This window comes from Myzus persicae, unplaced genomic scaffold, assembly GCF_001856785.1.
Source record: "Myzus persicae strain clone G006 unplaced genomic scaffold, MPER_G0061.0, whole genome shotgun sequence".
Lineage (NCBI taxonomy): Eukaryota > Metazoa > Arthropoda > Insecta > Hemiptera > Aphididae > Myzus > Myzus persicae.
Window position 1 is genome coordinate 357,974 of NW_019100847.1, and position 14,390 is coordinate 372,363.

At 35.5% G+C, this 14,390-nt stretch overlaps 1 protein-coding gene across 1 annotated transcript in view; it reads left to right on the forward strand.

Annotated features, from left to right (window-relative positions):
* The window catches only part of LOC111026409 (nuclear receptor-binding protein homolog), a 49,101-nt gene extending 34,711 nt beyond the window's left edge, over positions 1 to 14,390 (forward strand). Inside the window, exons 2-10 of the mRNA XM_022304483.1 lie at positions 7,242 to 7,466; positions 8,375 to 8,505; positions 9,816 to 9,910; positions 10,383 to 10,466; positions 11,056 to 11,340; positions 11,614 to 11,767; positions 12,629 to 12,836; positions 13,124 to 13,243; positions 13,876 to 14,390. Of these exons, the coding sequence (XP_022160175.1) occupies positions 7,242 to 7,466; positions 8,375 to 8,505; positions 9,816 to 9,910; positions 10,383 to 10,466; positions 11,056 to 11,340; positions 11,614 to 11,767; positions 12,629 to 12,836; positions 13,124 to 13,243; positions 13,876 to 14,079 (1,506 nt within the window). The 3' untranslated portion in view covers positions 14,080 to 14,390. The remainder of the gene's footprint in view (positions 1 to 7,241; positions 7,467 to 8,374; positions 8,506 to 9,815; positions 9,911 to 10,382; positions 10,467 to 11,055; positions 11,341 to 11,613; positions 11,768 to 12,628; positions 12,837 to 13,123; positions 13,244 to 13,875) is intronic.

Here is a 14,390-nt window from a genome sequence, read left to right on the forward strand (position 1 = left end):
GGTACTATTTATGATACTCTGTCAAACGTCAGAAAAGGGGAGAAAACGAATTTTTTTGTCATTCTTAAATATTATATATTCCGGTGGGCTGTGATTTATCGGCAAATGGAATGCCATTGAACATATTATTATGAACATTGTTCATGTCTAATAAGTAATAATATTATGTGTTATCGAAAAAAATTTAAATAATAATATTTAATGATAATTTATTTTGATGTTTATCCCATATGGGTCAGGTATTATAATATTTTATAGGGCAAAAAAGTTATCACACAGACAAGTACGGCGAATCGATAGTGGTACTGCATTAAAAAAAAAAACACAAACTAAAAGTCGTAGGTGCATTTTATATAAAATATATAGTGGTTTATCAAATAAAATGTATAAAAATATAAAACATCAGCAAACAGAAATTTAATTAGTAGCCTTATAAAAAAAAAAATGTTTTATTAATTTTGTTGTATTGTATACACCGGTATAATATAACATGATAATATGATAATGAAACACATGTTCGATATAGATGAAATCTATTACAATGAATCCGGTAACAAAAAAATATATATATAATATACGTGGTAAATGCTTTACAAGACTAAGAATTTTTTTACTGAATTTCGATAATGAAGCGTCGTATACATAGTATATATACCTGACTGGACGTATGTCGTACATGGACGTATTAGGTATCTAATAATGAAGAGTTTTTCGACCCCTTACGTCGGGTAAACATAACTAAGTACCACGATTTTATCGCAGTCGTACGTAACACAATATACTAATGTTTATTATTTGTTATTGTGGTGACGACGCGACGGCGTACGTATTGACAAAACTGCAGCAGTATAATATATTACTTACTTACTCTATATGTGGTCTACCTACCCTGCTTCTGCGTTATTTACGACCGTGTCTATGTCGATGAGGTGTTGTATTGCTGGTGTTTGCGTGCGTGTGTGTATTTTTTATTACGACGGAAATGAAAAGTAACGACCGATAATGGAAAATATTAGTCGTTATATGTACGCGGCCAATACCCGTTGGTTTTTACTGTTTTGACGACCGTGTCAGGTGTCCTTTGCTTCTCGTCTGCATCTCGCGCTTGAGTTTGCGCGTTTTTCATCCGAAATTAATTATCAAAAGTAGATCCGTTGATATTTAGCATTTGTATCTATACATAATATCGTATAGTCTACAGCCGTTGGTACTTGGGTATATACTGTTATGACGTGTAATTTATGCGAGAATGGCGTGTTCTTGGTTTTAATATTATATTCATATATAGAAAACCCGTACCCACGAGTTGTCTGTATTGCAGTAAATTACCTGGTATCGCGTAAACACATTTTGAGTGGCGGCTCTCCACTGTACATATATATAATATATTATTTACACAATATAACAGAATCTTATAAACGAGTATTTAATTATTATTTACATGCCGTTGAGAAGTTACAAAGCAATACTTGGATATCGATCAGAAGAGTATTTTCGGTGATTTCCCTGAGTTTTGACTAGGGAGATTGATTTCCTGCGCCAAACGTTTTCTGTTCTAACTCGTTAGTCGGTACACCGAACGAACCTAACCTAACCTAGCCTAGATGGTTACGACTGGTATATTGTAGGCAGTAAGGTTGTCGAGATCAAACGCATTACAGTCAGTCCGTTTATTAAAACATTTTTTCAAAAAATTCGTGTGCACGAGTGCATAAGATAAGATATCGCCACTACTGCCCTCGAGAAGACTCATAACTACAATATCCAAGAACGCTATATATATATTTACACAGAATTTAATTTATTTCAGTTCTGTGAAAAACAATGGTTTAATTTAATGTGTGAGTATATATTTAAAACGTTACACTACGGAGATAATATGTTATAAGCTTCGTATTATATAGCTTCTTCGAAATTGCTCCTTGACAGTCCTAAAACACAGCAGCCGGTGCTCGACGAACACCGGGAGCAATAATTTTAATTTTCCCATTGATAACTCGACAGTTGGAATATGCTAACACTTATACTACAATATAGGTATAATAAATTATTTTTTACGATAGGATGTGTGGGTGCACGATAATGATATTATTATAAATTAATGTGTTTTACCGAGAACGACTATAATATTGTATATTATACGCACGCATATGATGTAGCGAGGTTTTCTCGAAATCGCCAAGTTTCGTCGCTCGAGCGTTCCTTTTTTTTTATTTACATACTATTATATTTTATTCATTCAGATGGTCGTGGGCTATTTAAGCATACCCGTTCTCCGAGATTATTTTTGGCAAATGTTAATCATCCGTCCGCTTCTGGCGTCGAGATTTCAGGGTTGAGGTTAAAGGTACGCATGTTAATTTCTGCAAAATCAAATTCTAGTGCCTACTACAAGCAGTGCTTAATCGCATTAAACGACCTGTGAAAAATTCGCTTTTATCATACGTCATATGGCGGCGATTTCATCACTAACTATATAATATCTGCGGTAGCGAAGTATGTATTTTATTATTTTTACCGTTTTCACAGTTAAAAACGGTTTTGGGTTCAGTAGTTGGAACGTCGTTTACCGGCATAACAACTATTTGGCAAGTACTTCGATCAGTATATTTAATATAATATATATGATGAGGTGTGTCGTTGTCGCGCGCATTTAAGATGAACTTGCTCGCTCGATTAGACAAACGAAAACTTATTTTTTTCAGTTTATATGCCTTTGCCGCCGAATTGTGGCCTTGTCATTGAAATCCACGTGCTGGTCATCTGTATAATATTCTTCGTACCCTAGACTAAAATAATAACGACGACGACGTACTATACTGCAGCAGTGGATGTGCCTTAGGGTCGCTATCACAACGCGCTACTCGGTAATATCGCGTGCCTGTTAGATAAAAAAAAATAATAAAAATAAATGCGATTTTATATGTGAGAGAAAAAAGTTTTTGGCCGATTACGCTTTGTGCAAAAAATAAATTGCTTGCACGTCTATTTTCGAATTTAACGTGTCTCCGTATATACATTATCGTCGTGACGAGGCCGACTCCGGTGGACCGTGTATGCACACAATATACATGTTTATAAACGTTATAGGGGACGGAGGCGGGGATCAAAGTAAAAACAACAACAAGGCGTATGCGAGGTCGGGTTTCGGGGCTTGCGTGAACAAAACATGACCGAAAAAAAAACTCTCGAAAGAAAATCATGTCGTTTTTACTGTTTTGAACATTGGTTAAAACTGTGTAGTTTTCACCATAAACAAATATCGATGATATAACTCTCACTATCAAATAAAAAATAAAATATAATCAATATAATTCGCGTATAACTACAGCTAGTTGTAGTAGAAAATTATACATACTGTGTTTTATTTATTTTATCAACTTTGCGAACATTTCGGGTAGGCACTATACGCGTAATATGATAGTTTTATTCGCGTTTTATTTCAACGACATTTCGGTAATGTATAGTGAAGGTTATCGTGGAGCTTAAATGATTGGTTCTTTTTTCAAAATAGCCCCAGGGTCCTGACAGCGACCCTGGATCAGGAACCCCCACACATGAACGGTGTCTTGAAAAATCGAAACGTACACTCGATTGTCGGCGAACCACACGTATAATACTGCAGATGCTGCGTAGGAGATTAGGAATATATCTCATTGCTACTTCCAAATCCTTTTCACGGTTGTATTTAATATTATAAATTCACTCATATATTTCAGTTGCTTTCGAAACCTGCAGTCGTATTATGTTATGTATAATATAATATTGTTGTTTACGCTGTTTCTGCGTTAAAATGTAATAATATTATTGTTGTTCAAATTTCACGTCCGAAGTGACGTAGTGTCGACAACAAATAACAATTGTCATACCTATGTGCGTTTTTAATGGTCGTGTTTTTAAAAACACGATTATGGTCAAGAGTTGTTGTTTTGTCGAAAACGGACGTTTGCGGAACGTTGCGAAAACCTAACATAATATAATTGGTTTTATTCGCCTGCGGGAATTTAGCGCATATCTCCCCACTTACTTTCATCAACGGTCGAATATTCATGTTGAGCCTCCCCACCCGTACAATAAATACTTCCAAGTCGTATTTTAGAATTTGATAGACTTATTTTTCTTACAGACATTATACCTCAGTTGACAACAACTAAAACCTATACAGGCAGAGTTGGATAAATTGTCCAATGATATAGGCGTTGTAAAACATTTTTAATTACGATAATAATAATATAGTTGAACCAATTTTTATCTTTATATTTCATAGACTCATAGTATTTACACATTTTTTACATTTCAGAACCAACTAATGTACACGAGTTTCCCTTCATTTGCATTATGGCCAATGGCTATCGTCAATTCAACTCGTATATAGTGTATACATAATTATTGTTTTCGTGTGTTGCCGTTATAAGTTTGGACTTCGTAGAAAACTTGTCGAAATGTGTTAATACTTGTCTCAAGTAGTTGAGATATGCGATACGGCGCCGAGAAGCTTATAGCCGCGAAAAGTGTCAAATAATAACACTCATTGAGAGTGATTACTGGCTTCGCGTTTCCGTTTATGTGACGCAAATCATCCTCACCGTCTTATTTCCGACAGTATAAGAATAATGGCGCGTAATGGGACTTATACTTAAATGTTCGAGTATAATATTCATGTATAGTAATACGTCGTATCCGGTGTTTATTTGTCATTATCAAAACGAATCCGACCATACTACAAATGCTTCATACGATGATAACTTGCTGCATGGACGAGTGACGACTCATCTACGTCACTTAATTATAATACTTCTTGAATATAAACCACCTAATCGAGCAAATATAAATAATGTACAACTTAACTCCAGTAACTTAAATATATTGTATAATATATTAGGCTAATATTATAATCTTTGTCCTTTGTACTAGAAGCCTTAAATTAATAACCGTGAATACAACGGAGTATTCAACAATGATATTATGTAAATACAATATTGTGTACTACTTATAATAAATATCGTGTATTTCGTGCATTAATATCTCGAAACAAAGTAATTTATTTTCGTGATCGTTGTTTTCGGTTTTATTTTCGTGCAGACGTTCGGAAAATAACTAATCGATTATTGCATTTGTTGTTGTTGTTATTTATATCGTCGTTCTCACACAATTCTCACACAATTATTGTGCCGGAATATCGTAAAACGCAGTTTCCTCGTTGGTTTTTAGTCGTTCTACTGACGAATAGATTACTTAAACCTTAAACATAGCGTGTTCGTTGAGTTCCTCCGATTATGTATTAAATAGGTACTTCTTAATGACTTTATACTTAACAGTTAACAGTTTTACCCTATCCATGTCCCAAAAGTAATCGTTAATTGTCGCATAATAATATAATAATATCGACTTATGCCAAACTTAACAGCAGTGAGCTGATGTGTCTATGTTGTATAAGTAAATATTGTCATTGTGCAAGACGGTGCACGTGTCGTTGTGCCAGCTCCTACGGTGTAGAGAACAATTTCGTAATTGCTGCCGCATAATAGAATACAAAATAATTAATAATGCATTAAGTGCACTACTATATATACATAATGATTTTAAGAGCATTTCATTTCGATTGTTTTTTAGTATTCGTGAGAGCAAATGATGTTTCTGTCTAAATATTTTTCACAGTGAGAACTCAAATTATTGGGAGATTTGTAATTATATGCCTTGAGTCTTTATTATTTAAACGACCCAACATATGTATAACAAATTGTATAATATATTTTTTGCATACTAGATATTAATAATAAAGATTTAATAAAATTAATTTATTATTCGTTAAATCACTTTAAATAAAGTGCTCTTTTGATGCTTTGATATTGAACTAACAACGTAAAATGAGTTCTGCTGAATAAAAATATTTGCCATGTTGTACACGTTAGTAAAATATGCGGGCGAGACGTCCTCTAAAGAATAAAAATATATACCTACCTATATGCTAGACAGGTACTAATATTCTAGAATACCTAGAAGATTCATTTTTGAAATCGTCCGTCCGTCTGATTGTTGTTTTTTACGATAGTTACAATTTAAGCGAGTTATGAGTAGATTAATTATTAAAATATAAAAATGCTCTTAAGACAGTATATCACGACGATTCGTTGTAATCTTTCGGTTATGTGCGATATTGCTGATTAATTGAAAAAACCTTGATGCAACATCCTTTATAATTTCACAGAATCTGACATTATGATGTGATTTATGGAACAACGGTGCTCCTATGCGTTCTCGGTGTAGTTTTACGACTCTGACTTGTAATATATTATACATATAATATAATATTGATCGTTCCCGAAAATTCATTCCACGTTTTTGCTGTACAACTGTGTACGACCATAAAACGGAATATCGGTACGCGCATGGCACATACCTACTGACTACACTCGTCGGTGTAGCTCGACGACTTTCGTCTTATTTACTAAAGCTCTTTCACTTGAGACACTTTTCGACCGACCACTTAAACGACTAGAAATATATGCATGGCTTTCATGCGAGACACTCGTACCCTCTAGATGTATTCGGAAAGTGTCTCCTGAGAAAGAGTTCGGATGAGCATAATGTAATTTTTATTAATATTAACGACACACGTATTTTGCCGCACGTGTTAAAATATTTCTGATTCCGTTTACGTCATTATAATTGCGTCAGAACACGTCTTGTAACAATATTGGCGGAACGTCGTCCATATACCGTGGCGACGTTGCTGTTGAATTTCGTGGTCTATGTAGATCGTTTAGATTGCTTTACAATAATATCGTGCTGTAGAGTCTCTACGGGGACGCATCGGTTACGTACAATACATTTTTATTACTTATTAGGTCTAGTTGGTATACTCTGCAGCACTGCAATTTATTGATGTTTATCAACATCGATTTAGTTTCTCACACTTTGCACATAACTCCTTCTGCCGGGTTGTATTTTTATCGTAATAACCGCACACTATTCATGCTTATGCTTGACATGGTACCTATACGATACAATAGTATTTAAATCTCAAGACTTTTTAATAATTACCTTTCGATTTTTTATGTTTGATATTATTATAATAATGCCATTGAGCGTTGTGTAATATGGACAAAATAATTACATAGGAAGCGTTTAATATAAAACACATGACATTATAATCGACACGACGTCTCTGTGTTCATAGAATCATGAAGGTATAATATACAAATTAACGCTGGTACTTTCTGGTTTTTTTTCTCGTATAGGTGGAGCAACGAGATGTTCCCGGAATCGACTGCGCGTACTTGGCCATGGACACTGAAGAGGGCGTGGAGGTGGTGTGGAACGAGGTGCAGTTCTCGGAGCGCAAAAACTACAAGGCCCAAGAAGACAAGATCCGGCAAGTGTTTGAAAGTCTCACTCAACTCCAGCATCCCAACATCGTGAACTTCCATCGCTACTGGACGGACACGCACAACGACAAACCACGTGTAATTACTATTTATCATGAATGAAAATCGCCCCTCCCCTCCCACTGATTTAAAAAAACAACTTTCTGATATAGGTACGGTAAAACTTATTCAGTATACAAAATCTTAAGTCTCAGATGAATTTTCCTCGTGTTTTTTTGGTATACTGTCTTGTCAAAATTATCAATCAACGATACCAAACTTAAACTTAGTCCCTTATTTCAGCCCTTTGATGTTGTATCAAGCAATTTCTACTGTACATTATAATATAATCATCCCACGTTGCCCCTTAATAACATATACTTTGTACTTTGTAGTTTCACATTCGTGCTCACAGGAGGATTTTGTTGACGTAATAATAGACACTCTAAAATATTTTTTTCCGTGAAGGTTTTTTACAAAATACAAAAATATTATTTTCTTTTTATGTTAACCCTTATAGTTAGTCCGTGTATTTGCAAAGATAAAAACAAAAACTGCGTCGAGTGGCTGTCTAAATTGCTGATGCATTAAATGCTTGTATAAATTATTTATACAACCAACTGATTATTGGTTCGGTGTTGTATTATTATTTATTTGTATGTTATTTATCGAAAATATATAATTACAATAAGGGAATCTTATTTTAAAAAACAAAATGAGGAAAACCATGAAAAAGTAACACGACATTTTTCTCCGTACTTGATGGACTAAGCACACAAATCGCGCATCTTCTGATTGGTCGGTAAAATGTATATATAATACTATGATAACTCCACAGAACGACGTGATGCCCACGTCATAACTCCATACCACATAAATATCATCATACGCCATGTTACTTTATCACGGAAAAAACTAGTGCCCACAAAAAACAACTCGTGCATAATAACGTTGTATTACTCAATATCGGCTGCTTATACATAACGTCTTTTGTGTGTTTTGCGCAGGTCATATTCATCACAGAATACATGTCTTCTGGCTCGTTGAAACAGTTCCTAAAGCGTACCAAACGCAACGTGAAGAAGATTTCACTGACCGCGTGGAAACGATGGTGCACGCAAATCCTATCGGCCCTAAGGTATGTGCTAGAGCTGGACACTCCGATCCTGTTGGTATTAGGATCATTCTACTTTCATTTTTTTTTTTAAATCGTCGCGTGACCGTTGCGCACTTCCGTTAGCAGCGCAAAGCGTATATATTATATGTTCTATAGAATAGTGAATAACAACATAAAATATTACGTGTACTTATATATAATAATATATTTTGTCCATATATATAATATATATGTATATATATTATATATATTTATATAGCTAGGTATATTGTATGTATATAATAATAATAATAAAATATATCTGTGAGTATGTAGTATATAATAATAACACGGTGGTAAATACTCGATAAACATAATATAATATTATAATAACATATCACACCCCGCTACAAATACCTACTGGAAGAGTCGTCGTCGCCGTGGCTGCCGCTGATTGCAGAACTTAAACTCACTATTCTGGAGAAGATGTGGAAGACCGCTCCCGGGACAGCGAGATCTCGACTGATGGCAATAATCTCCCGTCATATGCGCACGCCCAATTATTATTTGTGTGTGTGTGTGTGTATAATTGTATTTTTTCAGAAGGATTAAAAATCGAAAAACGATAAGACAAAAACAAACCGAAATTATAATCAATATGGAAAAACGATTCACCAAACCTACACCGCTGGCGCTGCCGCCACCACCACACTCAACCTGTATATATACTAATAATAATAATAATAATAATATAATAAATATAATATAGTCGCGGGTCGTGCGTGTTGTCGGAGAATATGTTATAGTCGTTGTGGTTTTGCTTCCCCCGTCGCACGTTCGGGCAACAATTTGTTGGCTACTTCGACAAAAAATCTTTCTTCCACATTCGCCTGATGCTGCCTTGGCGCACAAACATGAAATAATAAACATAAAAACCTATATAATATATAATTTTTTTTTTTTAAATTTTTTTTTATTGTACATTGTGTTTAGTGTACTAACGTATATATTATATTTTGTATATTCTATATAATGAAACAAATATATATACGATATACATATATATTATATGTACTGTGTTGTGCACTAGCACCTATTTATAATTGTGATATTTTATATAATATGAGAACGAATAATTTATATAGTCGTCCCGAGCGCCGCCGGTCCGACCGGACAACCGCCGATAGCTGGTGTTTTTTTTCTGTGTAGAATAACGAACGTCTGAAAACGCGGGGAAAAAAATTGTGCTATCCGGCCGTGGTGTGTGTGTGTGTCCGAAAGACCACCGCTGCCAGAAAGCAAAAAAAAAACAAAAAAAAAAACAAAAACAAAAGTTGTGGTTTGTTTTTCAGTTACTTGCATTCATGTTCACCGCCCATCATCCATGGGAATCTGACCTGTGACACGATATTTATCCAACACAATGGACTCGTGAAAATAGGATCAGGTAAAGTACCGCACGAGCGAAACATGCCATGTAAGGGAACATTACCAAAAAATATATATATATATAAAAAAAAAACATTAGACATTATAACGTACCTATATAATATATATACCGTGGTATGCAATTATTATGGAAGGTGATGATAATTGTTACGATATTAAGCATGGTTTAAAAACAAAAACGGAACAAAACTTGTTTTCAGTGCCAAAGCCCCGAAACGTTCCGTACCGTACTTTGGCGCCGGCTGACGGTCCTAGGCAATGACGATGCTAGGGCTACCCCATATTTCTGTGTAGGTTTGTTAACGCGTTCGCGGCTTATACATTGTTTCGGCGTTAAGGACCGCGTGGGTTGTCCAGGACCGGAAACGGTCGGGTCAAATGTACGTGCGGTCGGATCGAGCTGAGGCACGACTGTGATTGTGACGGTACTAACAGACATTTTTTTTCTAAAAAAAAAAAAAAAACTATAGTTGCTCCGGACACCATTCACGTGCACATCAAGACTTGCCGGGAAAACATGAAAAACATGCATTTCATCGCGCCTGAATGCGGAAGTGAGTGGTGAAATTAATTTGTCTCAATAATATTTATAGACAGGTGCACTGAAACTGCCTGGAGATTCTTTTTTCTATGTACATATAACTTTGGTACGTTGTATTTTTATGTACAGTTTTTAGGTATTTAAAAGATACCTAATTGTTGGCTTTTTATTCTACTCTCTTAGAAAGTTAGAAACACTAAAAATATGAGCCAAAAGTTTAATATTAAATTAATTTGTTATGTACACATTAAGTATAGTACCTAGTTATAAATACAACATTTTATTTTTGAGATTTATGTCGAAATGTTCTTTTTTCTAAAAATTGTTTGCAGACATTTTAAATTGGTAAAATAGCATTAAAAATCGTTAATATACAAAATAAAGTTGATTTTCCTCATAAAAATGTACATAAATAGTATTGTAATAACAATGGGGAGAAGGGAACTTGAAAAATAAGTTGGTACTTAATCGACCGATAAAACGTAAAAAGTCACCCCATTGTGTATGTGTAAAAACACGTGCGTCCGACCTATGTGTAGGTCCACTACGTCTCTCCCTTTACTTTTATGAGTTTTTTTATTTATGAAACCAAATTATTCCAGATTTCGTGACGCCCGCCATCGACATTTACGCGTTTGGCATGTGTGCGTTGGAAATGGCCACGCTGGAGATACAGGGCAATGGCGACAGCGGTACGCTAGTCACGCAGGATCACATCAACCGCACGATTGAGTCGCTGGACGATCCGCTGCAAAAGGACCTGATCTATCAGTGTCTGACGGCCGATTTTGAGAAACGTCCTTCTGCCCGGACGTTGCTCTTCCACCCTGTACTGTTTGAGGTGCACGCGTTGAAACTACTCGCGGCGCACGCTCTGGTCAAGACTGGTAAGCGTTCCTAGGGTCTGTCTCATATTTGGGGTTTGCTTGAGGCTTGTTAAGTTTTCGAAAATATGGTCTTTAAGTAAATACATGCATTTAAAAACTCCAAAAAATCCGATTTTAAAAAACTGCATTATAGAAGAAAAAGGAGGTGAGGATGCTTGGTAAATCGCATGTATAGTAATATAATAGTCTTACGATTACACTTTTTTCTAGTTGCCCCGCAGATAAGCACGCCCTTCATAGCACTAATTTTAATCTTATTTATTCTGTTTTTAGAACATTTTGCCGATCGACTGTCCGATGAGGTGTACCCTCAGGAAAAAGTGATTGCTGAGATAGTGTACCCCGGCGACGAAACTCGATTGGTCCAGTTCAAAATGTCCGATGTCCCGGAGAGCAACAAGCTCGAAAAGTTCGTCGAAGACGTCAGGTGTGTGTTATGCCTAACATTATTATCTATAGTCTATAGTGAGATAATATATAACCGTATCCATTAACAATTATTATTGATTTAGGACTCGGGAAGTTATAAGATTTGCCATATTTGCGTATTTTTTCAACACTATTTTGATTTATATATTATTATATTATTGTATAATAGGTATATATGTATATTGGCTAATGTACAAATTCCGCTTCGTAGAATGTATAGATAAGTCGATAAGGTTAAAATAACGAAATTTAACTTGGCACATTTCACTGATTTTGCAGTGCATATTTCTTAGTTTTGACAATTTATGTGTGCATTAAATCATGACTTCGAAAATATTATTTACTGTTTAATAATAAAATGTTTCATCTAAACGGTTAGCCAACATAATTGATCACTCCACGATAGACGATCCATATTATTCATTTAAATGTATATTTATTGGATCGAGCGGCTATTTATATATTATATTTAACTTGAACCGTTGGGGGTCGTATTACAAAAATTAATTTTTCATCTCGTCATATTATACCAAATATTGCCGTCGATATTTTAAAGTCTGCACAAAGTCGAAACTGATTTAACACTTGACGTATATTATATAATTTATAATATTATGCAAATTATGAATAAAGTGTAAAATGTTAGTGCATTTTAGTTAAAACCACTTCATAGCACTTCCCACCTACAAACATACAACTATATTATTTAACAATATTTCTCACTTCTGACCCCCCCCCCACCACCACACACAACCCGTTTATATAGTTTGTTATTGTTCTTTTTTTGTGAAAATCGTGTGCTGTCCATTTAATATAATGTATAACGTCGATTTCTGTTTTTTTCTTAACATAAATGCAGATTTGGCATTTACCCATTGACTGCATATGCCCTGGAGGCTGGACCTGTACGGCTTACCACGTATCAGCCGCAGAGTCCAACTGGTTCCATGGACCAGTCCATCCCGTCGGATAGAAGCAGCTCCGGCCCGGTCGACGTCGAAGTCAGACGTATCGTCAATACGATGTGTAACATCAAACCACGAGACGATGCTCAAAATGACTTCATGGTCGGTATATTATTATATAATAATAATATATTATAATCTCCCCACGTACGAAATTATGACTAGGTATATGGGGTCCTCCATTCCTCCTCCTTCGGTAGACATTTTGACAATGTCGGTTTATATAACGACTGTTCGTGATATTATAGTTATGTAAACCGATTCACGTAATACATATACTATATACATCGTACAATAAATTATTAATATATTCTGTATTATAAAATACTTAGTAAAATGTCTCGAACTGAAGTACGAACCATTAATTATACAATTTTTATTCCACACAGATGACAATTCTACTGCGGATGGACGACAAGATGAATCGTCAACTGACGTGTTCCATAACGGACGCGGACACGGCGCTGTCTCTCTCTCAGGAGTTGGTGCACTTCGGCTTCATCAATGAGGTGAGTTTAATTCAAACCCGGATGTCAATTCTTCAAAGAGGGGGATGCCAATAACCTGATCTATATTTTTTATCTAACCATCCTTGGAAAAAATCGATTTTATCACTCAGACCAAAAAAATGTTTATGCTGGGTTGTAAATCACTCTACTTTTATTAGTAAACATAATTTTCATGATTTCTTGTTTATTGCATATTTTGTAGAAAATATTGTTCCAATAAGCGATTCGTACAAGTTTATTTAGTTCATGTCTTGTCGGCCATATTAGAAGCAAAAACATTTCTAATTTTTTTTGTAACTTAAAGAATAATGTTTTGTATTTTGAAAATGATTTTCACAAATTTCTAGTACGTACCACTATGCAGAATGATTGTTTAATCGCAATCACTCGTTAATCTTTAATTCAATCAAACCTAGAAGTTAGAGTGGACCTAAATTATAGATAAAATAAATCCTTGTTAGTAGTGTATACTGTTTTCGTCCAAATATCATATTTTTGTTTTATCTCCTCCAGTTTCCCGCTGTGTACAGTGCACATCTGTTGAGAATGGATTGTCGTTGATGAAAATATGTTTTTATAAATAAAATGATGCATAATGATGTTTAATCGGTGGTTTTTTTGTCCACTCACAGTCGGACAAAGACAAGATCTTCGTGATCATCGAAGAGACACTGTCCGAGGGCCCGCACTTCAAAGAAGACTACGACCATTCGTCCGCACAGGTTGACATCGAATCACCGCCACTGTCGCAGAAACGATCGTCAGCCGCCGCCACCCCTTCGTCGTCGTCCAGGCCCAGCGTCATACGGTCGCCTGTGAAACGCGACGGCAGTTAATGATAGCTACGTGGCCAACGCGAGTTGGTCACTCGGTTTCGTCTAACCCGTCGACCGTCGACGACGACCCCGCGGCCACGGACCGCGTACCGTTTATATTCGCTTCTTCCAAGTTTAAAAAGTATAAAAAACACATTGCAGTGCGTCATCGTTACGATAACGTCGACCATATTTCCTCCCTCCGGTCATCCGCGTCAATTCAAATCAAATAACACGTGCGAAAAACAAAAGCGAATTCAATAAAAAAAAAACCTCCCCTTGCATATTATACGTCATACCTACTCGTCGAGTGTAAAACATACCCTCACACA